Source organism: Manis pentadactyla, chromosome 4 (genome assembly GCF_030020395.1).
Source record: "Manis pentadactyla isolate mManPen7 chromosome 4, mManPen7.hap1, whole genome shotgun sequence".
NCBI lineage: Eukaryota > Metazoa > Chordata > Mammalia > Pholidota > Manidae > Manis > Manis pentadactyla.
This window is the reverse complement of record NC_080022.1, coordinates 9,684,043-9,711,609: the sequence shown is the minus strand read 5'-3', so window position 1 is coordinate 9,711,609 and position 27,567 is coordinate 9,684,043. Positions and strand designations below refer to the sequence as shown.

General features: G+C 39.5%; 1 protein-coding gene across 5 annotated transcripts in view; it reads right to left on the bottom strand.

The window, feature by feature from the left end:
• Nucleotides 1–27,567, bottom strand: part of PRDM2 (PR/SET domain 2) — a 128,887-nt gene that overhangs the window by 55,321 nt on the left and 45,999 nt on the right. For 4 of the 5 annotated variants that reach the window (XM_036925118.2, XM_036925119.2, XM_057499759.1 and 1 more), the window contains 2 exons: nt 16,482–16,634; nt 10,534–10,660 (listed from right to left, as the gene is read on the bottom strand). In XM_036925118.2, the coding sequence (XP_036781013.2) occupies nt 10,534–10,660; nt 16,482–16,634 (280 nt within the window). Of the gene's footprint in view, nt 1–10,533; nt 10,661–16,481; nt 16,635–27,567 lie in introns of those variants that run through there. The other variant, XM_036925122.2, reaches the window with a different exon arrangement.

Genomic DNA, 27,567 nt, shown 5'->3' with positions numbered 1-27,567 from the left:
CACACGTTTTAGGCTTATTTTAAACAAGTTACCCATCTCCAAAGCACTGATTGAGTTGTATTTAACACACAGCCAATAGTGAAGTATACTTCATGTGCTTTAAGCACAGAAATTCAAATTGGTGTGGGGGGGTGGGGGGGGAAGGCACCAACACTCATTATGAAAACAAAGTTTACCAATTCCATGGACTTTTTGACAACTGCCATGGGATTTAGAGAATTTCTCCCCCCCCCCCAACCCACATGCTAAAACTGAAGAGTGACAGAAATAGTATTGGGTAAGCATCACTTTTTCTTGACTTAGTACTTTTCTACCCTCACTGCTTTTTCTTGACTTAGTATTTTTCTACCCACACTGCAACCATGAATTTAGTTTACCTTGGCATACAGCCAGTAATTTACATTATTTTCTATCCTGAATTTGTCATTTTGACGGGACCAAAACTGCGAACAGACATTAAGCTTAACACTCAATTTGATCTTGTTATCAAATACTCCTACAATCACATTTAGATACTTCCTATAATATACTTAGCAGCTAATAAAACTTCTAAAAACAAGCACATTTGGAATCTTAAGCCCCCTATTCAAAAATCCAAGATTGAGACTACTGAGAGTTATTCCTTTTTATTATTTGTTATGAATGCCAATGAAAGGGAAACTGTAATTCCAACTCGTGTTAATCCTACAAAACTCACAGTCTATGATGTGTAAACAGATAGGGAGATTACTCCTTGTGTGAAAGATCAAAACTGTAACTATCAGCACAATGTTGCTGCAGCATAAACCTGGAAGAGATGAAATGAGGCTCAGGTATCCACTGATGCCAACATTAACATGCTCACAATGCAGATGCCCAAGCAGGAGGTGGAGGGCAGCAAAGCTCTCATTCCTCCCAGGGACCTCAGACACGCTTAAAGCCAGGAGTCACTTTACTGCACAGAAAAACACATTCTGAAAATCTCACACATGAAAAAAATACAGCCTACAGAACGAGAAAAGCATATTCTATACCCCAAACTAGCAAGAGAACAAAAACTGGAAATCTAAGAAGCCAAACAGTAGAAAAAATAACAAAAGGCCCAGAAACTGCATTGTTGTTCATTCTAAACAGCATTGCAACTGCAAACACTGCACATAATTTGGTTTGGGGGTTCTAAACATGGGTGAGCAAACCAGTTTGCCTTCATTTTTGTGGCATGTGGTGGCTCTGGAAACCTACAAAAGACTGCACCAAGAGGCAGGATTTTAAGTACAAGAGAAAAAGATTGTTTATCACTGTAGCTTTAATAGAAATGGGGGGATGAGGGGGTTTATTGCTTTTCTTTTTAAGCAAAGGAAAGATAATCCTCTGCAACTATGTGTAACTGGTAACATACAGCTAATTCATTTAAAGTGAAATTAGGTTTTGGTCATTTGGATGCTAATTAAACTAGTAAAAACATAAAATGGGAAGTTTTTAAAAGTATCAAATTAGCAAGGACTTTAGATGTCAATCTTACTTTAGAAACTGGTATTTTTATATACCACACACATAAATATCACTAGAATTAGTATTTTGCCTCAAACTATTCAAATATTCTTGTATATTAAAAATAAATATATTAATAAATAATATTTAAAGTAGCTACACAACATTTACCAGCTTATTAAGAAAACTTCCATCAAAAATATTTAAATTTCAGGGAAAGAAATAACTACAACAAATGAATGCTTCAGAATACTGAGAATTTTCTAGTCTCTTACCCACAATCCCTCAGAACTGTTTCTTTTTAATATTACATGCCAAGTTGTAATGTTTCAAATAACGTCCCTCCTATTTTTTAGAGAAAAGGCTAGAACAGAAAGGATAATGCTTAAGAAACTGAAAAAATGAAAACCCAGATTACTAAGCAGCAGTTTTGCCTGTGCGCGTGCACGTGTGTGTAATGCAGGTAGGGGACTAAGAATTTACTAAATATTTAAAAACAACTGAACAAAGTACTCTCAGTAAAGGTTTTACATAGTATACTCTGTTATTACTTCAGAAGTTTTAAAAATGTTATATGCACACACTTACTCTAAAGACTCTATTGTGGGATAAATATAATTAAGCAATCAACTCCTGCTCCTCATTAGGAAATCTCCAGAGTGCACACAGACAGGTTACGGCAACTCCTTTCTCGTTCTTGTTTCTTTTCACGCTTTTCCTCCAGAATGAGTCAAGCCACTAGAATAGGAACAGCTTTATCAGCGAACAAAACTTCTTAAGAAGGTACGGTTTCCTCAAGGAAAGGATTCTCCTGAAGGAAAAAGGAAAAAGCTACCCAGCCCAAATAAAATTTTGAAAAACAAAATCCTTATCTTTCATTGTTGTCACATCATAAGACACTCAAAGAAACAAACAACGAGCATGTTTAGCTCAATTATATCCACAGACAAAGCAGAACTGCACTTACAATCAGTTTCTAGATTTAAATTTTAGAGTGTATGGTACTGAAAACATGATCTGTAACACTCAGCCTAAGAAAGCTTGTAAAATTATATTTGATTCAGCAGAATGGTCATTTTCAACAGAAGAACAAGGACGTAGATAAGGAAGTTAAATATCATCAGCTTCTTGCTATCATCAGTAAGACAAAATGAAAGAGCTCTACAATTCTACCTTCAATCCCTCTGCCATCTGCACTGCAGAGGGAGTTAGGCCAAGGTGACGTCTCACTCTCTTCTCATGGTTTCTAAACTGATTTCAAAAATAATATAAAACTTAAGAGAAAAGAAATATTCACAAGAAGACCAAAGCAACAAATACATCATTAAAAAAATACTTACTAGACAACACCTAGGAAGGGATAAATATGTATGTCAGTGCTTTTAAAAACTGTTTAAGGTGCTCAAAGGAATACAGTAAACCTATTCAATCCATAAACCCCCAAAGCAAAAATTACTGAAGGCATTAGTTCTCACCCTAACTTAGCTTTTCAATACCAAAGACTTCACCTTCACTTAATGACATTGCATTATTCAGGATTAAAATGGGCAATTCCAAAATGAGTAGCGAAAATCCATTTGGCTAATTAATTAGCAAAACCTTATAAAACACTACTACTTATTCAGTATAACTGTCCTACTTAGAAGCATTATGAATAAAAACTGGATTTAGGTAAGGCAGAGCCAAATAATTTAGCAGCTGGGTGAACCTGGGCAAATTATGTAACCCCTGAGCATCAGTTTCCTCATCTACAAAAGTAGATAATGATCCCTACTTTGCAGGGCTACTAGGAGGATCACCAATGATGTATATGGAGCACAAAGCAAAGCAGGGCACAGACGAGACATGCTAAGAAACAAAAGTAATTGCTGTCATCATCACCATCGACAGAAAGCAGCAATCCATCACATAATGACGTGAAGTGCAGGTAGTGTCAAATCGTGAGATATGTCCATTATCAAAATACACTGTAATGAATGAATTCAGCCAAGAACTCTTGTACAAATGTCTGACAATGGTTTAATAATCTGAGTGGTAATAAAAAAAATAGCTTTCAGTATTTATCTTTTTCACTTTGAAAAACAACTGTAGTGTTTTCAAATAACTCATGTTTCTCCATGTCATTCAGTTCCCTATACTCTATCAACCAAATTATTAATATTAATAAAATCAAACTTGAGAACTGTGGTTGGCAGCATGTCAAGCATGGATAGGTAATGTGCGTGCCGACCGAGAACCAAGCCAGCTATCCGAAACTGCAACTCCCAGGTCTCCACACAGCCTTCAACGGACAGACAGATTAATTTCTAACCTGCAGTTAGTGGAGTATTTATCCAACCCCTCAGTTCATTAGAGGAACCTTCAAATATAAAACTACACTCTTCTCTCTATACAGAGTAGTTAAATTATGTATATTTAAGCTCACAGATTGTTAACAGCCCATCAGTAAACCAAAAGGTGAAACTGCCTAAAAAAAGGGAACAATGAGCTTTAAAAACAAGAATTAACCCATAATTTAGAAAAAGAACCTAGTATTCATATTTAGGGAAAGCACAGCAAATTGGTTTACTTTCAAATTACAACTGAAGAATTAAAAATCACCTCAACTATTTTGAACTCACTACCTTAAGGGTTTTGTTATTTTTTTACCTTTTAGAAAAATTAACCATAATCAAACCTTTTTTTCTGTATTAGACAAGTCTCACCTTCCAACCTACAGATTAACAGAAGAACCAGAATAACAACTTAAGTACGAACAAAAAAGCCTATTTCTTCATACACTCAATTATGATGCTGAAGTAATTTTTAATCATGGCCTATATTAGGATTTTTATGAGTTCATCTAAATTTGCAGAATGCTTTGAAAAATCTTCGTTAAACCACATAATTTCCCTATGAACAAGGTTATATCTAGCAAGAATAAAAGGCACAAAAATACTAACCAACTTATTTACCTAAATTTGGAGCAATTCAATAGCAGCTCTCCAAAGTAGAATTACAAAAAAAAAAAAAAAAGCCCTGACTCCCTACTGTTGAAAAAATACGAAACCCAATGCCCAGCAAAGGCACCACTCAGCTAGAAGGCAGCAAGAGCTACAGTGGGGACCCACCCAGGACACTCATCACTTGGGTCCAACGTAACCAGCTTGTAAGCCATACTGCATTTAATGCTGGGGTCACATTTCCACAGAAACGTCACCACCTCCAACTGCCCCCAACCCTGCTCCCACACCTATCAGTAAAAACTACAGATAACTGCACTGTAAGTGGGCACAGGACCTGCCCATCAGAAACCCATCAGAAGGTTCTGGGCCCAGTGGCCGTCATTCTGAGGCACCGCAGCCAGGCCTCCACCTTTCAGCTTTGGCCAAGGAGCCTCACACAGAGCTGTCTGGGTCAGGCAAGGCCAGGACATCAAAATCCACTGCAGCCTACCTGTTCTCTGCTTTTATTAAATGCATTACCTAATTTTAACTTTAAATGGAACCAGTGTTGTCATTTCTACTGCTGCTGCCCACTGCCTGTAGGAGTGAACAAAAAGCAGCACATTACGTAGAGGAAAAGACATGGAAAATCTGGGTTCAAGTTCTGACTGACACTCATTGGCAAAGCTATACAACTTTAGTAAGTGTCCACTTCCTCACTGGGAGCTTGCACAAATCATGGGGACGGTTTGCACACCACAGGAGAGGGCAAACAGGAATGCCATGGCATGCCCCACACTGCTCAAGGCCCCTGGCTCTGTCCAGTGTAGCACTCACTGTCCACACTCTGCCCACGAGGCTCCACGTCTCCAGCCAGGCCTTCTGCTACACTGGTTTTCCTCCCACTGTCTGGCAGTGTCCTGTAACCTCCCACCTACCTCCCTTTGAGTTCTTTCCCCAACTCACACGTTGCCCTTTTGTCCCTCCCTCCTCAACATCCTTCTCAGGAGACCTTCCCACTGTGCTTCTCTCCCGGAGGGCTCCTGCCAACCCCTGCCTATCCTGGACCCCGAATACATGCCACCTAGAAGCACTGAGGATGCCTGACCAGCACTGGGCTGCGATAGTAAGGATGATTAGGTCCTCCCTGGATGTTTTACTCATCGCTCTCACCTTCCCTACCAATCCAGCCAATAAGGGCAGTGCCTGGTAGAAAGGGGGCCACATGTCCATTTGTAAATCTGAGACTCATTATGCAAAACATTCATGTGAGATTTTGGTAGCCCACTGAAAATTATGCAACACCCCCAGCAATAAGCTTCCCAAATCGCTAAACATCCAATTTGGTTCCTCTTCCCCGAAGTCTCAGCCCCTAGAACTTGACGGGGTCCACCTGTGTCATTCATGTGTCAGAGCCTCCTTTTAAAAAGCCACCTCTGGCTACCCATCCACTGCCACTTCTTACCTTACCCCACCTCCTCCCCCAACACACTTAGTTAACATTATAAAACTTGTCTTGTTTATCTGTGGGCAGTCAGCCCCTCACTCTTCAGAATGCAAATTCTCTGAAAGTGGGGACCCTGGTCATTTTAGTTCTCTGCTGTAACTTCAGCACCTAGAAGAGTGACACAGACACAGAAAATACTTGTGAAATAACGGGGTGGGGGGACATCCACACATTAACAACTGTCTCTGGCCTGCTGACAGTCCCCCCTAAGGCTTCTCTGGGTGTGTCCTCCCTGCTCCTTCGTCTAGGTTCTGAAATGTCGCCCCCACCCCCGCCATCCTTTCTAAATAGATTCCCAGCCATCCCAGCCCAGAACTCCCTTTCCCTTCTCTCAACTTAAAGTCCTCATGCCTATACAACTTTCTTTGTTGTTTTGTTTGGTTTCTTTCTTTTTTTTTTTTTTTAACTGCCTCAGACCAAGCTATTTTGCATGCAGATCTCTAACCTCTCTAAATTGACTCCAAGTTTCTACAGGCTCTGTCACCTTTGGAGAAGAATCTGAAATACGTGCAACTTCAAAATATTTGCGTGTTCTTCACAATACCAAGGTTTTTATTTTAATGATTTTTGATTGTACAGACAGATAAAACATTTCCTTTTCAGGCTCCTTCTATATTCAACTGTTCTGTGGTAAGTGGTAAGTGACTGAAAGTCACCTAGATAAATACTATAAACTAGTTGAGACTACAGGTTTTAAAAAGCATTATCTGAACCTGTTAGGTAACCTTAAGGAACTGTGCTTTTCATAGTTCATTACTGGCTTTGTTATAACTTTCCATCTTCTTTATGTCCAGCTATCAGCTATAAACTACTTGCTGCTATAAATAACTCCTCTTTCTAATTTCCTCCTCCTAACTTGCTGTGAACAGGATAGTCAATAAGGTTAGAAGAAGGACTAAAATAAGGATGCACTAACACAGAGTGAGGTGATGTTACGGGAAGGGAAACAGGAAGGACCCACTGCTTATTTTGAGCTTACAGTGCTCCATACATACCTACTGATGAAAGGAGCCACAAACTCAATAGTTCCTCTGTGAGACCCATGTAAGTAACTGTCAGCCACATTCTGACAGGGGCACTCATAGTACCACGGACCCACACCTGCACAGACATGTTCCTTTTTATTATCTCGTTTGCTCTTGGCAGCAACCCTGTGAGGTTGGATAGCACAAGGGCCATTCCATGCTATGACACCCATTTGAAAGCTATGGAAACTGTGCTCCAGAAAGGTGACACGATTTGCCCAGCCACACAACTGGTAAAAACCCAGGGGTCCCATGTTTTTCATTCCTTCCACTACCCAGTTGTTTCTGTAGGATAAAAGAACTTCAGGTAAGGCTCTGAAGTACCCAAGAGGGAGCAGGGCAACAATACAGTTATATTCCACATTTTCAAAAAACATTTGCTAACAGTCTCTGTTTATTACTAACAAGCAAATTCAATCTCTCATTTCTCAAAGTAATAAACTGGGGACAGAAATCAAGAAAATGGTATATACTTCTAAATTTGGCCTTTCTATGTTACTTCACAAATTACAATAACCTGAAACACCCAACACTAAAAATCTTCCCTTCCTGTCTCCTTGAAAAGTCTAATCTACCCATCCAAGGACCTTCTCATGTTCAATCTAATTACAGGGGATGCTCAGACATTTAAGAAGTTAGGTTGAATTACAATGCTGATAATCCAAAATCCTAGTTGGAAATGCCTAATGTATGTACACCTCTGGCCCATGGCAAAAGAGCATGCTCTCTGGTCAGAAACAATATGAACTGTGTTCTCACAGCACTATGTTCTTTTCCTTCATTACAGGTTTCTGTGAGTCTTTGTTTGCCAATCAACGAATATTTATTGAGGGCCTCTTCCATGCCAACCATCAAGGCGCTGATCAGCAACTTACTGTTTTAATTTAATGTTTGTCTCCCCCACTGGACTACAGGCGCCATGAGAAGAGTTATTGCTGCTTTGTAGCTCACCATTCTGTGTTACAACCTAGCAGAGTGCCTGGCACACGACAGGGGCTTAACAAACATGAGTTGGATGAATGAATAAGAGACAGAGAAAGAGACAGAGAGGGAGAGAGAAGGGGCCACTTTGTATGTAAAGGAATCAGGGCTTTTCACTGCCCAGAACACGCCTCATGATCCTCAAGCAATCTGATGAACTCTGAAAGGCACCGCATGCCATGCACAGCTGTAGGCACAGCAGCTGTCATGCAAAGGAGCTGAGCCCCAGAACTATGAAGAATTCATCCCTTTGTCTTTCTCTGCCTGCCTCAAAACCAAAATGAAGTTAGGTCCACTGTCAATCTACCTGTCAGCCACATGTCTTCAACATCTGGCTTTCAGAAATACTCAGTTAACATTACTATTGAATGAAATCTATGTTGACTTTCTCTCTGACATCACTGCCTGAAAAGATATTTAAATATCTGAGGGCACACATAAGACCTAAATAGAACTAAGTTAATATAAAAAGTTCTCCATTTCAGGTCTTTGTAAGGTAAGCTATAAATTAGCTTTCAGAGTATATTTAATTTAAAAACAAAAAAGGTTTGTGACTCATTAAACTTTCCAAACTTACGGTCATAAAGAGCAAACAAAACTCTACTAGTAAACTGTTCAAAACAGACTGCTGAGTTCCAAGCCAGAGCTCCATCCAAGTTTTTTAAACCTAAGATCCAGTGGGTTATAAGCTGCCCAAAGTAGTTATAAAAGTAATAGGATAATAAGAAATATGAACTGTTTAGCAGTATTAAGACCCAGCAGTGTGGACAGGTATAAAAATGAAGATTTGTAAGTTCATGTATCAGTAATAAGCCAAAATGTCTATTTTCAATTTTTTTCTCTGCCCAACTGAATACAAAAATTAAAGGGTAAATTAAAAAAAGAAAAGCAAAAGTAATGATATGCACACGGAAGTATGCTGAAAAGAGAAAAGCCTTGAAGCGAAGTTACAATAAGCTGTCAATGTACTTAAGATTTATGAGTTGGTTATAGTGAGTGGCACAGTAAAGATTTCCCCTTCCCCACAAACTCCAGCCTTTGCAAATCACAACTTACCTGGAAAGGCTGGTGGCATTACTTACAAACAAAATGAACACTAAATAAAAGGAACAAGTTGAATATTTATATAAAGAGTTTGCAAACAATTATGCACCGTCTATTACCAACAAAATCCTAATACTCAGTTAAAATCGTAAACCAAAAAAAACAACACCACCTAGGAATTTTTTAAACCGTGATCATCTGGTTCAGGATCAAAGGAACATTTAATGACCAAAACAGCAAAAAATTCACATTCAATAAAGAGAAAACATACATTTAGTAAAAGGCTGACTAACCCTCCCTTGGATGAGTTAATTGTACTTGCATTGCACTGTGAAATACAAACAATATATAATGGAAAAATCAGAACAGACTTCCTGCCTAGTGATTTTTACAAAATAAAATTTACATTATCATTTTATTTACAGTATGACTTCCACAACCCACTTCGCAATGCTCTGAGTAAAGGACAAACTCGTATTTCGGACGACTCCAAAAATTTACTTAAGGCTAGGGGAGACAAAAAAAAAGGGGGATTTATGTTGGTAAAAAACTACCATACTGTGCCTTGGCATATATTCAAACTGGGCTTTATGAAAGATTCACGAATTCACATTAAAATTCTCTATTAAAAAAAAATCCCAACATGTCAGAATGCCAGTGGGAATAAGCTATATACTACCAAACTGATTTTCTCAGCTAGAAATTAACCCCTCCCGTTTTTAAGGGTAACTACACTTTACCTTTTGTTTGAAAACATTTAACTAGTGGAGTTAAGTCAGAAGTGACACAAACACCACACATTTCAAATTCCATTTTGTTGATGGCCTAATTTTGAGAAGATCTGCTGCGCTAAGACCTTCGCCCACCCTGCAGTGTTGCAACCGTGTGCGGCCCGCCTGGCCTGAGTGGACTGGACTGGAGTGGAGCAGCCGTGCCCGGCCCGAGTGGGGGATGGGGGTGGGGCGGGACAGGAGTGGAGCGGTCCTGCACGGCCCGGCCCGGCCGTGCCCGGCCCGAGTGCAGCAGAGCGGCAGGGCTCGCCCAGCCCAGGTGGAGCCGCAGGGCCCGCCCGACCAGGGTGCAGTGGAGCGGCCCGGCCTGCCCCGCCGGCCCCTCTGCCTCGAGGTGGACAAGCGCACCGCCGTGGCGCGCTCAGCCCTTCCTCCCCGCGGCCCCGGGTGGACACGAGGCCGCCGAATCTGCGGACCTGGACATGTCAGTCTAGGTACACATTTCATGACGCGGCGGCTGGCGAATTGCACAAAAAGCTAAGAATACACCGGCGGGCACGGCTCCGAGGGCGGCCGCGGCTCGCACCCGCAGGTCCGGCCGCTCCGAGGTCGGAGAGCGCGGTGACAGGCGGCCCGGCTGGCCCGCTTGCCCACGCCGCACACTTTTCCGCCCGACTCCTCGGCCCAACTTAGGAGCCCAAGCGCGGCGGCCGGAGCCGTGATTCAGCAGCGGCCGGCGGCCCGAGGCTGGGGCCGGTCCGGAGGAGGTCACGAGAGCCGCGGCGCCGTCCGAGCCCGGCCCCGGCTCGGCCGGGCGGCGTCTGTGGCGCCGGGGCGGCGGCGGCTCCTACCTTTCCTGCTTTTCGGGGAGCTCCGCTTGCTCCGGGCGCTGGCTCGCTCTTCCTCAATCGCAGCTGCTATCTCGGGGTTGTCTTCCCCATTGTACCAGACCAGGAGCTCCTCGCCCGGCGCGATTGGCTGCGGGGAGAGAAGAGACAGGCGCCGGGCCAATCAGAGCGGCGGTTGTTGGCGGGGCGGGGCCGGCGAGCGGAGGCCAGCCCGGCAGGAAGGGCTCCTCCACCCCGGGCCCGGTGCCGCGAGACGGACAGCGCGGGCAGGGACCCTCTGCTGGAGGGAGGACCTCGCTCCCGGCCGGCCGCCCGTCGGGGGCCACATCGGCGGACGTCGGTATCTGACAGGAGCGAACGCTTTAAACGCAAACTGCCATATGCTACCGACTCTTTCTGTTCAAAGCCTCACGACTACCCACGCGGAAGGAGAACTAAAAACACGGAACCATTTTGCCCACGAAAGCCGAGTTGATGAGGAATAGAAATATGTAAAAGTACCAGGCACTTTGGAAAGTGGAAAGCTAATACTAATTACCAGCGCACGTTTCAGATTCCAAGGGCAAGTTAAGCATAAGGAAGACGTGTACACCACTGCACGTTTCTAAACGCGCCGCCAACTCGAGCACGGAAATGCCAACGGAGGCGGCGGTGCGGAGAACGCGAGCGTCCCGGCGGGATTATCTCTGCACGGCCACCAGCCTGCCCCGGGCCGCGCGGAGAGAAGCCACCGCCTTGCCACTGTACCAGACATAAATTACCAGGTCAACTTTTTCACTTAGAAGGAAGTGCCTAACATACCTCACATGTATTATGCTCCTAAAACATTAATTCTTAACAGCCATGTGAGTACTGAGGGCTTATACCACCATCATGCTGTTAACACCTAGAACAAGACCCTTAAGAAAAAAAACACTGAGTGTAAATAGTACTCTCCTAAATGGAATTTAAGGAAATGACAACTGGTTTCTCTTACAGTGACTCATCTGTTCAAAAGTTCCAAGAGTACCCGCACAAGTACAGTTCTTCCTAAAACACATGAATAAAACATGAAAGAAGGACAAGAAAGAAGGAAAGCTCTTCCTTACATAGATCCCAACCAATGAAAAATAAATAATGGAATCAGAAAACCATCACTTGGTAATCATCGCAGTAATAATTGGTTTGTCAATGGATGCTGAAACTACTAGGTGAAAGTTTGAGGAGTAAATGGAATACTTGCATAGTCTCAAAATATCCCCCCATAAAACATTTACCAATTACAAAGGGAAAACAGTGTCTTTATAATGAGGCAAATGCACATCATGTGCCTCCTGTTAAGATGCAGAAAAAAAATAGTGCATCACTCCTGGAGATTTCTGCCCAAAATAAATACAATTTAATTATAATGAAACCTAAGAGAAGTCCAAACCGTGGGACATTCTACAAAATAATTGACCAGTTCCGTCAAAACTGAAAGGTTACAAAACCCAGACTGAGGTACTGTCCAAACTAAGAAGATTGATGAGACATTATATCTGAATGCAGCTGAGTTTTCTCTCCTACAAGGACATGACTAGAACAAGTGACAAAATTTGAATAGGTATGCGTATACAGATCAGCTCATAAAATCCCAGGGCAGTGTTAGTTTCCTCATTTTGAGCATTGCACTATGGTTATGGAAGAGGATGCCCTTGTGTTTTGGGGTTGGGATGAATTCCATCTAAGATGTCAGTTTAGAAGCAGCATAGTCCTCACTTCAACATACCTTTTAATCTAGATAAAGCCCTTGAAAGTAAATATTATTTTGTTTCATTCTCTGCAGAACTCACTGTTTATATAGTCCAAATTTTAAAATATTCTAAATTCTTTAAAAGAACAAGCCACTGTTTCCTTTCTCCCCTAAAAATGGCTAAAACTTGCCATTTTCTTATCTTTAAACCCATGTATCATTTCTCTTCTGGAATCAGTTGCCCTTAAAACAAAAATATCAATCTAATATGTAAGATTTTAATGAGTTAAAATAGCCATTACAGATGTCTTTTGGCACTCTGATGAGCAAACCTGTTTCTGTTGAAGGAATATGCTTTTTTAAATTAAGTAAATAATTTCTAGTTCCATGTGTGTAGTTTGCTTCTCTATTTTTTGTTATAATCACATTTATGAAATGGTGGTATAATATTTGAAATGATTAGGTTTTCATAAATATGCAGTCCTAAATAAAACCAAAATTACAAAAAAAACATGGAAAAGAGTGAGGAAAATGTATTCCCAATTTATTCTAACCCTAACAGCATAACCAGAACCCTAGGTAGAAGACACCACCGGACGTGTTCGAGAGCCCTCCCAGATGCAGAGCTTAAGTGTTCCTCTACGTTCTTCCGCTACATTCCTCTACAATCTTCTGCAGGGTACTAACTGTATCAGCAACTGAGTGAAGTTAAGTATCAGCACAAACTCTTTACTTACTAGGAAGGTATACTTTTGTCAGTGCAAAACACACAATACAAAAACATACCAGAACCAGTTTTTACTCAAATCTAATATAAAATTTTTAAATGGCTAATGAGCTGGTAAACTGCCAGATTAAGAGCAACCTGATTCGTTAGCTATAAAACCACCTGCAAAACTGCTAGTAACAGATGATTATTACCCTATTGAGCTATATACTTTCCAACTTCAAATAAACAGCTACACAAATAACAGACCTTTATGAAGAGGAAAATAATATATCTTTTTAAATCAATCATTGTTTGCTTCTGTGTGGTACTGTTTACCTTCTGTACTGCTTAGCACATTTAAGATTTTTTAAGCCAACTTTCAGAAGAAAAGAAAAATTATGTCCTTGAACACAGGAAATATAAGCCCACATTTTAAAAAATGAGTCAAAAAGTCCCAACAACCTCTTTTTTATATATTGTATTTTGATGTTTAACAAAAAATAACAACAAACTTTAAGCTCTTCTAACTTTTCCTTTGGTGCCTGACAGGCTTATAGAACCCAGCACACTTTCTTCTCTAAATATGAGTAAATATAAACTTGAAAATTTTACCAGACCAATTAGGAAGAGGCAAGGGCTCCAACAAATATTCCTGATACCAGGTCAAAATAAGAGAAAGACTCCAGAATTATTATGACACACAAAGTATATCCACACTTGCCCACCTACAATCTATTCCCCAGCATGATCTTTTAAAAATCACAGAGAGCCTCAACTCTCAAATGGGTACACCGTATATACACTAAAACTCACACTTCTCCCTACAGACCACTGGGCATCACCCGACCTGGCCCCTGCCCACCTCCCCAGCCTCATCTACCACTCTCTCCTTGCTCCAGCCATAATGGCCTCTATTTCTTTAAAAAAAAAAAAAATCTTATCCCTACTTCAAGGCCTTTGCTTCTACCCAGACCTGCCTTTCTGGACTGCTCTTCCCACAGAGATCTTTTGCATGGCTGGCCCTTTCCCATGCCGGTGGGGGTTGGTAGGTTCTCGTTTTCCCTAACCCACCCAGGGCTAATGCAGCCCTCCCCATACCTAGTCACTCTCTATCACATTTTTTTGTCTTCAAAGCACTTATCACTATCTGAAATTGTTCTGTTTACTTATTCTCTTGTTATCTGCCTCCGACCATATAAACTGGAGGTTCCATGAGACAGATACCTCGTCTGTTCTGTTCACTACTATAGAAGAACACTTGGTACACAGTACACTCTCAACAAATATCTGTCAAACTAATGAAGAGATGAGTAAATGGAGAGCAGGCTAACAGTTAACTTTCAGGAATTTAAAATAGTTTTTTATCATATTACAAACAAAGCCAATGTGGAAATTTCCCAATTATCTGGGTGATAGTTGAGAAGGTGATACACAGTCCAGAAGAACATCACATGAAATTTATTTACAAAACCTAATATACAGGAAGCTTAATCTAGAAGAGTATAGTTACATAATCACTAGTAAGGAATCTGAAAGGTTTTGTACATACTTGAGCAAGCATCAAAGGTCAGGATGGGATGCCTGCAAAGATCAGATCTATGTTACTTTGGACAAAGACAGGTACAAATAATAGTAGTAGTATGTAGCTAGGTAAAACTGATAGATTAGACTAGGAACTGCTTAGAGAACCTTACACCTATTAGTTCGTTTAATCATTACAACAGCTCAATATATTAATTTTATTATCCCATTTTTTACGAATGAGAAAATTAAAACAAAGAGAGTTTAAGTAAATTCTCATGGTCATACATCCAGAAGCCAAAATTTGTTCAACAAAGCATCTGCTCCAGAGTCCCAACTCCTAATTACAACACAATACTGTCTCACCAAAAAAAGCTATCATTTATTTAGTACTTACCAAGTGCTAGAGCTCCATCCCTAACTGTCATGGTAACCCTATGAAGTCAGCACTAGAATAATCTGTATCATCTTACAAACAAGGGAACTGAGGAACAGAAAGATGACTTGCCTAACTCTGCACTGCTCATAAAGTCGCAGTGGCTTGCCATGAGTCACACAGCAAGCCAGGATTTAATTCAAGTCTGGCTTCAGAGTCTATACTCTCCCAAACACTGTTTCTCAATGTTTTTCAGATTTGCTATCAGAGATGAGCACACTTTAACCTGCAGTCTGATGAAGGAACTGCAAAGGTCCTAATATCTCCCTGGGCTTGCTCTTCCTTGGTTGCCTCATTCTCATCTCCACCAGGATTCCTGCCTCACTGATCCAACCATATATAGTTCTCACTTTAAACAAATTTGAGGAACATAATGAATTCTTGAACCAAATTTTGAATCCAATTTCAAATTCACATAACAAAATCTACAGTAATACCTATCAGAAAAGCATACTATTATAATTCAGCAGAAAGGAAATGGGAAAGAAGTTTTAAATGAAAATTTAACTATTCTCACACACAAGTATTTCCTATGGGGACTACAAGCAAGGTCATAGGTAAATATGAGGTAAAGGGCAGTCCAACTGGCTACAGATGACAGGAAAACTACAGCAAAGGAAAATTAAACAGCATGTGTTACTTAAATTTCCAAAAGTCCTAATGCTGCCACACTGGCAAAATTCAGCATGCTGTAAAACTGACCAACATCTTAAATACTTGCTCATTAAGTACTTTCAATTCCATCGAGATATTTTTTTCATGGACTGTCCCTCAATCTTTGACACTATTTAATGGAACTAAGTGAACAAAGAGAGATTTGCCTGACAGTGATTTTAGCAAACATCTATTCCAAAAAGGAACAATCACCTATCTTTAGAGCCTCAAGACTCCACCTTAGAGAACATTTCCAAGCACTGTGGGTACAGATCTGCCTTCTGGGGGAACATGAAAACGAGGCAGACACAAGCTTGCTTATTGCAGAAATGCAGCAGCACTCAATACTTCCTAACACTAACTTATCTGAATGTACTCAGCCACCTCTGACCTCACTACAAACTCTAAAAAATGACTTTCCTCTTCTTTTCATCTCAGCGATCAGTGTCTCCAAATAAAAATTTGGCAGAAGTAAGACACATGTTAATTTTTATTCTAGGGAAAAAGGGAAGTTAATCCAAAGATACTTCACACTTAAGCCTAAGAATGTGTTTTCAGTTAACCCAGAACCGCCATACCTATTGATAGTTTCTTAAGTTGGTTAAACGTGCCAGTCGAACAGTTTCTATGGCATTTGTACTGTAGGAGAAGGGAAGTAACTGCCACACACTTAACTCATCAGTATCTACAAAGATGCAGTGTGTAATTACTTAACATGATCTTCATGCTTTAGTGCCCATACACACATGAGGCAATAGCAACCGTGTATTTAAAACAGACCTTTACAAGTGTTGATGAACCACTTTCAAATATAATCCTTTCAAGGGCTGCAAAGTTGTTATTGTCAGGCACAAATAAAGACAGCATTTGCAAAAAAGCATGCAGAGTAACTAACAGCAGACTAACTCCAATGCTCTTACCTTTAAAGTTTTATAGTAAATGGCCCTGTTGATTTCCAGCGGAAATAAATTTTGCTCTTCACCGGAGCAAGCCCAATTCACGTATCGCAGCCAGTTCCCCTTCTCTGGATCAGTGGCATCAATGCACATCCAACCCAAGTTCGGATAATATACCTTTGGAGGGAAAAAGGACCTTTGTTAAGACAGCAGTATCTTAAAAATGTTTCCACTTACAAATTTTAAGATAATTATTTTTCATTGTACGAATGTATTCTGTAAGGTATGTCACAGAAACAAAATAAATAAGCAACAGAGAAAAGAAAAATGAAAGATGAAAACTGAGATCCAAAACTGTACAATCCTCATTAGTTATTTTTCTATTTGAACTTGTCTGAGTAATTTTTTTCTCCTAAATTTAAAACAGCTATAGTAAACATGCTTAATGAACTCCAAATGCTTCGCAAATACACAGACAAGTGACAATTCTACTTCCTAAAGTACAACTCGGGAAAGTAAGCTAGCAGTGGTATTCCCCAGCACCCAAATCCCCTGAGCTTTCTGGGTTGTTCTACAGGTGCAGTGCAGGGCTCCAGCCCCACTGGGCTACACAATTCAGCAGGTCCCTTTACTGCAAAACCAACCAGAACTCCAGTCAGTGAACATGCCGTGTGAACCTCCACGTGTGTGACGGGGTATGATGCTTTTGCAAACTCTGCTGACTTCTCTATCCAGAGGATCTTTCAGGACTAAGGTGCTATGGAATACACGCTGGGAAATATCAGCATCCTACAAAAATCCCAACCCCTCCTCAGGAGTCAGAGCAAATCTACTCTGGCAAGAAGCTTTCCCTCATCACCCACTGTCAGTAAGTTTCACCAGGTGCTTCCAGCACTTTTCATTCCTTCATTTTAAAGAATATCTATTGAGCAACTATTTTTAACTTTACCTTTGCATACCCCCAAACTAGGTTATAAAACATTTGATTTAGCACTGATACAGAACTGCATAATTGATTGGTGACAGACCTGTCGAAAACAAAGCAAAATAAATAAGTCTTTTACTTTCTCTTTAGGAAGAAAGGAATCTCATCAATGCTTCCATTTCTTCCTATATATACGCAGTCGAGACTCCCTGCCCTTCATTTCTTTACCCCCCAACCATATTCAATACTCTGCTTTACTGCAGCTTTCCTTCTGGAACAAAGTGCCACTCTCCACTCTTGTGGACAGGACTGTGTCTCCAAGCCTTTGACTGCCAGGGGGCAGTCCCCACCTCACTGGGCACTAACCACACTTTCTTCCTGTTGGGAGTTAGATGACAGGCAATATGGTACGTGCTTTCTGTATTATCTCATTTAACCTTACACAGCAGCAGCAGGTTCATTATCATCTTTTTTTAATATTGAAGGAACCGGGGATCAATAGTTTTCTTTCCCCAAATCACCCACTTAATTAGTAATAACGATGGCTTTAAAACCGATCCTCCTGACCCCCACAATACTTACCAGTGCCTTCCTTTATCATGCTAGTTAAAATTACAAATCCTCTCTTCCCATCAACATCCCCAGTCATCCCCCCACCCAATTCATCTTTCTTCAGAGCACTTACACTCTGTTAAAGTACGAGATCACCTTCTTTCTGATTTTACTAGTGATTGTCTCTCCACACTGGAATGCTAGCTCCATGAGAAGACATTTGAGCCTTTTCTTTCACTGCAGTACCTCCAATACGTTAGCCTGCCTGTCACAGAGTAGGCTCTCAATAAACAACTATGGAATGAATGCAAGGACATTTGTTTTACGTGAATGGTGAACTGCCATCATTGAATGAGAACCTCCTATGTGACAGGTACAATGCTCTGTAGTTTTATTATTATTATTATTATTATTATTATTATTTTTATTTATTTATTTATTATTAAGTATCACTGATATACAATCTTATGTTTGTTTCAAATACACAACAGTGGTTCAACTTTTACGCATATTACATTAAGTCCTTACCACTTCCAGTGCAATCACTGTCCATCAATGTAGTAAGATGTTACAGAATCATTAACTGTATTCTCCATGCTGTACTACCATCCCCAAGACCAACCTATATCATGACTGCAAATTACTGTGCCCCTTAATCCCCTTCCTGCCCTGCCCCCCAACTCATCCCCGTTGGTAACCACTAGTCCCTTCCGGGTGTCTATGAGTCTACCTGCAGTTGCTTTATTTAATCATCATTAAAGGCAAAATTTTCACTATTCTGTAAGTACTCCCATTGAGTTTATTCAAAAACTGGCTGTTTGCTGAAACACCTATCTGCACCATTCTGAAGAGAGGTTACCCATGTCACACAGAGTCCTCCTCATTGTCACACTCACCCTTGGCTCATATACACACACATGCACACACTCTCCCATCTTAAAAACAAGGACAAACAACATCCCCCAAATGGTAAGTTATACAGAGACAGCATCAAATACAAAATTTCAAGTTAAGCTTTATACACCAAAATAACGTAAGCTGCTTTAAGAGATATTTTTGTCATGTTTGCCAGCATGATAAAATAAGGAAAGTGGAATAGTTGGCCCTTCAACATTGTTGGCCTATATTAGTTACTTTTTACTAACTTAGGGATTAAGCCTTGCTTAGTTTATCACAGAGGATGGCAGAGGCCCATTCACTCCCTACACACATACTGGCAGAGCTACAGCCATCAATGGGCCAAACGGGATGGAGCTGGAAACCCCACAGAGTTCAAGGAGACAGCTGGGCAGAGGCAGCAAGAGTCTATCCACCAAGCTGAGATAACAATGAGACCAGAACCATGGGTTTAGACAGAGGAGGGTGAAGGCCTTCGGGGGGGAAAAACACAAAGCAAGATAATCCATTGTGGGATTTGCTTTGGCCTGCTGGGGGGCCCAGCTTGTTTTTCTGCCATTATCCAGGTGCTGCTTTTCTTCCTCCAGCCCTAAATAAATGATTTGCAACCTGGGCAATGTAGCAAGCAAGCCCAAAACAAGTAGTAAAAGCAGGAAGGATTCCATCTTGAAAATAAAATTGCATTTTAAAACCCAATTAGTTAAAAAGTAAGTTTCTTAACATACTCTTTAACACAGTAACTCAGCCCACCTTTGGAGGAAAGCAGGCAGTCTTAGTAATATGCTCCCAGACCAGGAAGCTGCTATCCTGGGAGGAAATCAGAGCGGTAAAATTCTTGTAAATAACCAGGAAGACTAATAAGAAACTTAATGTCTCTTCAAAGATAAACATTTTGGGACCACTTAGCAGGTGTACATCCCTAGCCCTTTGTCTCTCAACTGCCTATAAAACCCCTAGACAATGCACCACCCCGGGACTCTCTTTCCCCTCCTGGCCTGAGCCAGAGCTCTGTCCTCTAGCTTTATCTCTAAACAAAAGTCTCTGCCTTGCTCTACTACCTGGAGTGTTTGCAAAGTTCATTCTTCGACTCTGCAAACAAGAAGGCTGGCATTAACAAGACGGCTTTGGCAGAATTCCCAGGCTCCCGGCCAATACACAATTTGCAGAGTAAGGTGTTTCACTTAAGTGAATTCTTTATGTAGAACTCATTTTGTTTCAGAAGGAACTAAGGCATCTGCTAAGTCAATTCCTCCACCCCAGCCAGGTGGAGGAATACTTAAATACTTAGTTTTATAGAAAAAGATTAACACTCCAATTTTTTTAAATGTGCAAAAGCACATTAATTCACAAAGGAATATATGTAGTCAAAATCTTGTGGGGGAAAGAAAATTTAACTTATCAACTAATAACTTCAAACTAGGTAATTTTCACTTATCAAACTGGTAAAACTTGTTTTTAACAGGAAAAAAAAACAAGATTAGAAAGCAGACATTCTCCAGATGAAGCTGATCAGAAGAGAAACTGATGCATTTTTGGGGAGAAATTTAACAGTATTTGACAACAAAACCCCACAAAACTTTAAAATGTTCACACTTTAATCAGCATACATGCTTGTAGGAATTTATTCTCATGCGATAACTGGATAATCATACCAAGATGTATGCACAAGGTATTCATAGCAGTATGGCTTACTACACACAGTTTCCAACTCACTGCCCAATGGAAAATACTACAGGTTAGCTCACTAAGACAATCCACCCATACAGCGGGACTGCTAAACCAACACTAAAAAGTTCTATTGTGTAAACACTTAATTGGCTATGTGGAAACTTCTATTTTGTTATATTTCTGTATTACTTAAGAATTTTTCTAATAAATACATTATTTCTATAATTAGAAGAAAACAAAGATAACAAGAAACTATGGAAACATATCGGTACAAAAGATAACCACAGAACCCAGAAAGAGGGCTAAATGAAATGGAGATCACCAATCTTCTTAATAAGGATTTCAAAACAGAAGTCATAAACATGCTCATGGATTTAAGGAAAAGTATTCAAGATCTCAGGGAGGACTTCAACAAAGAGAAGACCTTAAAAGAAGCCACTCAGAGCTGAAGAATACAGTATCTGAAATGAAACATATAATGCAGTGACTTAAGAGTAGATTAGTGCAGGTAGAGGAGACAGTAAATGAGATGGAAATTAGGGAAAAGGAAAACAAAGAAGCTGAGGAATAGACAGAAAAAAGGATCTCTAGGAATGAAAGAATGATAAGAGAGCTATGTGACCAATCCAAATGAAACAATGTTTGCATAATAGAGGTACTAAAAGGAGAAGAGAAAGACAAAGGGACAGAAAATCTCTTTAAAGAAACAGTTGTTGAAAACTGAAGGAAATAGACACTCAGGTCATGAAAACCCCTATCTGCACCATTCCTAACAAAAGGAACCCCAGGAAGACACCATCAAGACATAAAAAAATTAAAATGGCAAAGATTAAGGACAAGGAGAGAGTGTTGAAAGCAGCTAGAGAGAAAAAAGATAAATTTTTAAAGGAAATCCCATCAGATTATCAGCAGAATTCTCAGCAGAAATTCTACAGGCCAGAAGGTAGTTGCATGATATATGTACTGAAACAGGACCTCCAACCAAGAATCCTCTATGTGGCAAGATTATCATTTAAATTTGAAGCAGGTATTAATGAACACTACCCAGATAAACAAAAGTTGAAGGAATTCATCACCACTAAGCCAGCCTTACAGGATATGTTAAAGGGACTGCTGTAGAGACCCTAAAGTTAAATAGCTTTCACTAGTGAAAATAAATCCGCAATGAAGGTAGTAGACCACCTAATTACCAAGCAAGTACAAAATTAAAACAAAACAAAAGCAGCAAAATCAGCTATACACAGAATTAGTCAAGGGATACATAAAAAGGGCAGATTATGACATCTAATATGAAAAATGTGGAGGAGGAAGAAGGAAAATAAGAAAGTACCTTTATATTGTGTTTGAAATAGAGTAATCAGAAATTTAAAACATTACTATATAGTAAGGAAACTATCCTTTAACCTTTGGTAACCACAAAACTAAAGCCTACAGTAAATACACACAAATATACATACATACATACATTCATAAAGAAAGAAATTCAATTACAACACTAAAGAAAACGATCAATAACAAGAGTATCAGAGAGGAAGAAAGGAACAGAGAGGAGCTATAAAAAACAGCCAGAAAACAATTAAAATGGCAGTAAGTACATATCTATCAATAATAATCTTACATGTAAATGGACTGGGTGCACCAATCAAAAGACACAGAGTGGCAGAATGGATACAGAAACAAGATCCATCTATATGCTGCCTACAAGAGACTCATTTCAGACCCAAAGAAATACACAGACTAAAAAAAGGAAGGAAAAAGATATTCCATGCAAATAATAGGGAGACAAAACAGGATTAGCAGTACTTGTATCAGATAAAATTGATTTCAAAACAAAGAAAGTAACAAAAGACAAAGAAGGACATTACCTAATGATAAAGGGATCCATCCAACCAGAGGATATAAACATTATAAATATCTATGCACCCCACATAAGAGCACCTAAATATGTAAAACAAATACTAACAGAATTAAAGGGGGAAACAGATTGCAACACATTCATTTTAGGAGACTTTAACACACCTCTCACATAAATAGATCAACCAGACAGAAAATAAATAAGGAAACAGGGGGCACTGAACAATACATTAGATCAAATGGACTTAACAGATATCTACAGAACACTTCACCCCCAAAGCAGCAAGGTACACATTTTTCTCAAGTATACATGGAACATGCTCTAGAATAGATCACATAATAGCCACAGGAAGAGCCTCAATAAATTTAAAAAGACTGAAATTATAAAAGCACCTTCTCAGAGACCACAGTGATATGAAACTATAAATTACACAAAGAAAACAAAAAGCCTATAAACACATGGAGACTAAACAATATGCTTCTAAATAATCAATGGATCAATGAACAAATTTAAACAAATACAGCAATACATGGAGACAAATGAAAACAAAAACACAACAGCCCAAAATCTGTGGGAGGTGGCAAAGGAAGTTCTACGAGAAAAGTACATAGCAATACAGGCCTACCTCAAGAAACAAGAACAATCCCAAATAAACAGTCTAAAATCACAATTAAAGAAACTAAAAAAAGAAGAACAAATGAAGCCCAAAGCAGTAGAATGAGAGATATAATAAAGATCAGAGCAAAACTATAAGACACTCATGAGAGAAATTAAGACACCAAAAAATGGAAATCTATCCTGTGATCATGGATAGGATGAATTAATATTGTCAAAATGGCCATCCTACCTAAAGCAATCTACAGATTCAATGCAATCCCTATCAAAATACCAACAGCATTCTTCAATGAACTAGAACAAATAGTTATGAAATTCATATGGAAACACAAAAGACCCAGAATACCCAAAGTAATCCTGAGAAGGAAGAATAAAGCTGGGGGGATTATGCTCCCTGACTTCAAGCTCTACTACAAAGCTACAGTAATCAAAACAATTTGGTACTGGCAAAAGAACAGACCCATAGATCAATGGAACAGAATAGAGAGCCCAGATATAAACCACATATATATGGTTAATTAATATATGATAAAGAAGCCATGAATACACAATGGGGAAAAGACAGCCTCTTCAACAACTGGTGATGGGAAAACTCACAGCTACATGTAAAAGAATGAAACTGGATTATTGTCTAACTCCATACACAAAAGTAAACTCGAAATGGATCAAAGACCTGAATGCAAATCATGAAACCATAAAACTCTTAGAAGAAAACGTAGGCAAAAATCTCTTGAATATAAACATGAACAACTTACTTCTGAACACATCCCCTTGGGCAAGGGAAACAAAATTTAAAAAAGTGGAACTACTTCAAACTAAAAAGTTTCTGTAGGGACACCATCAACAGAACAGAAAGGCAGCCTACAGTAAGGGAGAATATATTTGTAAATGATTTATTTAATAAAAGGTTAACATATAAAATATATAAAGAACTTACAAGCCTCAACACCCAAAAAACAAATAACCCAATTAAAAAATGGGCAGAGGACCTGAACAGGCACTTATCCAAATTAGAAATACAAATGGCCAACAGGCACATGAGAAGATGCTCCACATAACTAATCATCAGGGAAATGCAAATTAAAACCACAATGAGATATCACCTCACACCAGTTAGAATGGCAACCATCCAAAGGGTAAGAAACAACAAATGCTGGCAATGATGTGGAGAAACACAAACCCTCCAACACTGTTGGTGGAAATGTAAATTGGCACAACTGCTGTGGAAAGCAGTATGGAGGTTCCTCAAAACTGTAAAAATAGAAATACCATTTGACCTGGTCATTCCACTCCTAGGAATTTACCCAAAGAAAACAAAATCCCTGATTTGAAAAGATATATGCACCCCTATGTTTATCATCAACACTATTTGCAATAGCAAAGATATGGAAGCAACCTAAGTGTCTATCAGTAGATGAATAAAGAAGATTTGGTATATACACAATGGAATATTATGCAGCCATAAAAAGAAAAGAAATCCTACCATTTGCAATAACATGGATGGATGAAGCTAGAGGGTATTATGCTCAGTGAAATAAGCGAGGTGAAGAAAGACAAATACCATATGATTTCACTTAGTTTGGGAATACAGAAACAAAGCAAATGAGAAGAAACAAAACAGCAGTAGACTCAGACACTGAGAAGTGACTAGTGGTTACTAAGGGGGAGGGGCTAGGACAGGGGAGAAGGGGGATTAAGAGGCACAGTAATTCATAATCACAATATATGTTGATTACAGGGACCATTGAACCACTGCGATATACATTTGAAACAAACATAAGAAGGTATATTAACGATACTTTAATAAAAAAAAGTCACAATACATTGATGATTGTATAAAGCCATTTATAGAAAGTATGACTTACGTACCATTTTTGTTTTAAACATACGAAAACAGGAAGAAAAAAAGAATCTGAGCTAAACACATTTAATTGTTAATAACGGTTTTCTCTGAGAAGTGGGGTTATCCATAATTTTAATTTGCTTCCTGCTCATCTGAATTTCTACCTGTTCTCCACTAATTTAGTATAATCTCTAAGTAAAAAAGGTTAGGTGGGAGGGGAGAGCAAGTCTTTTGCAAAAAATCCTAAGCCTGAATGAAGGTAGCAACGGTCTGCTGAATGCCAAGCTGAAACATGCCTCCTCCTCTCATCAGCATCATCACACATACACATTTTTCTTTAAAGTATGTAGCTTTCTCATGTGTATGAAGAATCTCAACTTATAATTAGAAACTGGGATGAAAATGTATTTCGGCACAATTCGTACTATTTTAGGTGGTCAAACCTTGGTTTCTAATCTGAATTAATTTCAGTGATTAACACACAGAAACTAATCTTTAAAAAGGTGGCAGGATTTTGCTTAATGTAACTACAAAGTACTAGACTGCCAAAACACAATCAGGCTAGAGTGGTGGAAAGACCATGGAGAACCAACTAAAATCCCTTCCTTTCAGAAAAAAGGAATGCAAAGCCAGGTAAAACTGCCCTAGCTCAAATTCAACAGATGATATGTAACAACTCAATTTCCAAGCCTTTACAATGACCAAGTAATACTTGGCTGACTCGATCCCAAGAAGAAATATTTCCAAATAATTATTTTCCTGATCCAATCTAGAAAATAGTCCCTTTTAATAAAGCAAGGGTACCTCATTATGTATTATAAGACCATTTTTACACATTAATCTTCAAATGGAAATTCCCTGTTTTGAGAGAAAGAACTGAAGAAAGGGAAGCTCCTTTGGCCAACCACTGGACTAGATGCTTTATGTGTTATTTTACTTAACCCTTACAAGAACCCTATGAAATACTATTAAGCCCCTTTTAAAAATGAAGACCTTAGGTTGTTAGAGTACTGAAGTCCATAAAAGTCAGAGCCAGGATTTAAAACTGATTTTTTCATTTACTCATCCATTCTATTTCTCCTCTTTCCAAATCCCTTCTCTCATCCTTAACTTTCCCCAGGTTATCCAGGCCTGACCTCCCTTTTGGCCTCTACTACCAGAGACTGGGTATTAACTCTTTGTCAAACAGAACATAATTTTCATACCACCCAACTTCCATTCAATTTAATCCAGAAGCTTTGAAATAGTCATAAAGTAAACTAAACTTAAAATGTAGAGCACACTCCAATTTAAAAACACCTTCAAAATTAAATCCCCATAACATACAGGGAAAGGTTTGTAAAAAACAAACCAAACTGTTAAACATACCTAACTCACAGGTTGGGGGTGAAGGTTTTAACTTATATCCTTATCATTTACCTGTTATACTATACACACATTAATTCAAATTTGTAAATTTTTAAAAACTCTCATTCAATTAATGTAAACATTCCATCATTCAAATCCTCGGCTGTTTGCCTGTGAGGTCCTTGCCCACTCTCAAGGTACAGTACCCAAGTTACTTTGACAGAAATCCTTCCCAGGAACTTCAATACAGGACAGTGAAGACGCCTCCTCCCTTCTGTATCTATCAACTCTCATGCAGAGTTAAATCTTCATTCATCCAGATCAGCCCACAAAGGTAGAGTCGCCAATGATAAAGCCATTCCACCGGCTGGTTCTCTGCATTCCCTGCAACTGCACGTGACCTAGAGCTTGAACACATTCGTGACAAGAGACAGAATCTCTCCAAGGTCCAAGTTCCACTGCAGTGGCTCTAGTTTGCCAAACTGCCAGGGGCTCTTCTTCATCTTTATTTCTATGGGGATCTAGCTTGTTAAATTTCCAACACTATGATCTACACACTTTCCCACCTGCTCCTGGAAGACAGACAGCATCTAATTAAAAGGCCACTTGTTTAAGACAACAAATGGAGTAAAGGGGAACGGGGCTCACAGCTTCACTGGCTACCTGCACAGCTCACCTCCAGTGCATTTCCGTAAATAACGACTCAGTGAGCTGTCAGAAGTCCATCCCAGGATCTCCCCCAGAACAGCACTCTAGTTTTTTTGGCTTAAAATACAGCCCATACTCACTAACATTAGAAGAGAAAGAGATTCTCAGAAAAAAATGAGGACTGGTCATCTTTGCAAAAATACTGAAATACCAAAAGAAATGTTTTTATCCTCTAAATTATCATTCAAGTGTTTTTCTTTGATGTTCAGGTTCAACTGGTATTTAGTGAGCTGGAGGCAGAGCCGGAGGCATCTGTATCAACTAACTTCAAATACATCATCTCATTTGTAGCCAAAAAAATCTATGAGGAGCTTGTTTTCTCATTTAAAAGTGAGGAGAAAAAAAGAATGACCTCATTTTTGTGTAAGAGCATTTCAATGAAAAGACTTAATAAAAGTGTTACCTTTGTAGGTTAAAAGCATTTCATTAACACTGCTACCTAGAAACTACTATACCTTCTTGGTATGTTCACATTCCAGTTGTTCTAAGTTACAAAACTAGATACCTGGAAGACTTGGTATAGGGACCGTACAACTCCAGTCCACAGAAATAACTTGCCAGAGAGGCTAGAGACAAAATGGATTTTCAGTATCAATCATATCACTCCTCAGATTGCTTTAGACAATCTGGGCCTTCTTTTAAGAGCTATTCAAATGCATCACTGGATCTGAAATATTCTGAAGAGTTTTAGAATAGAGGA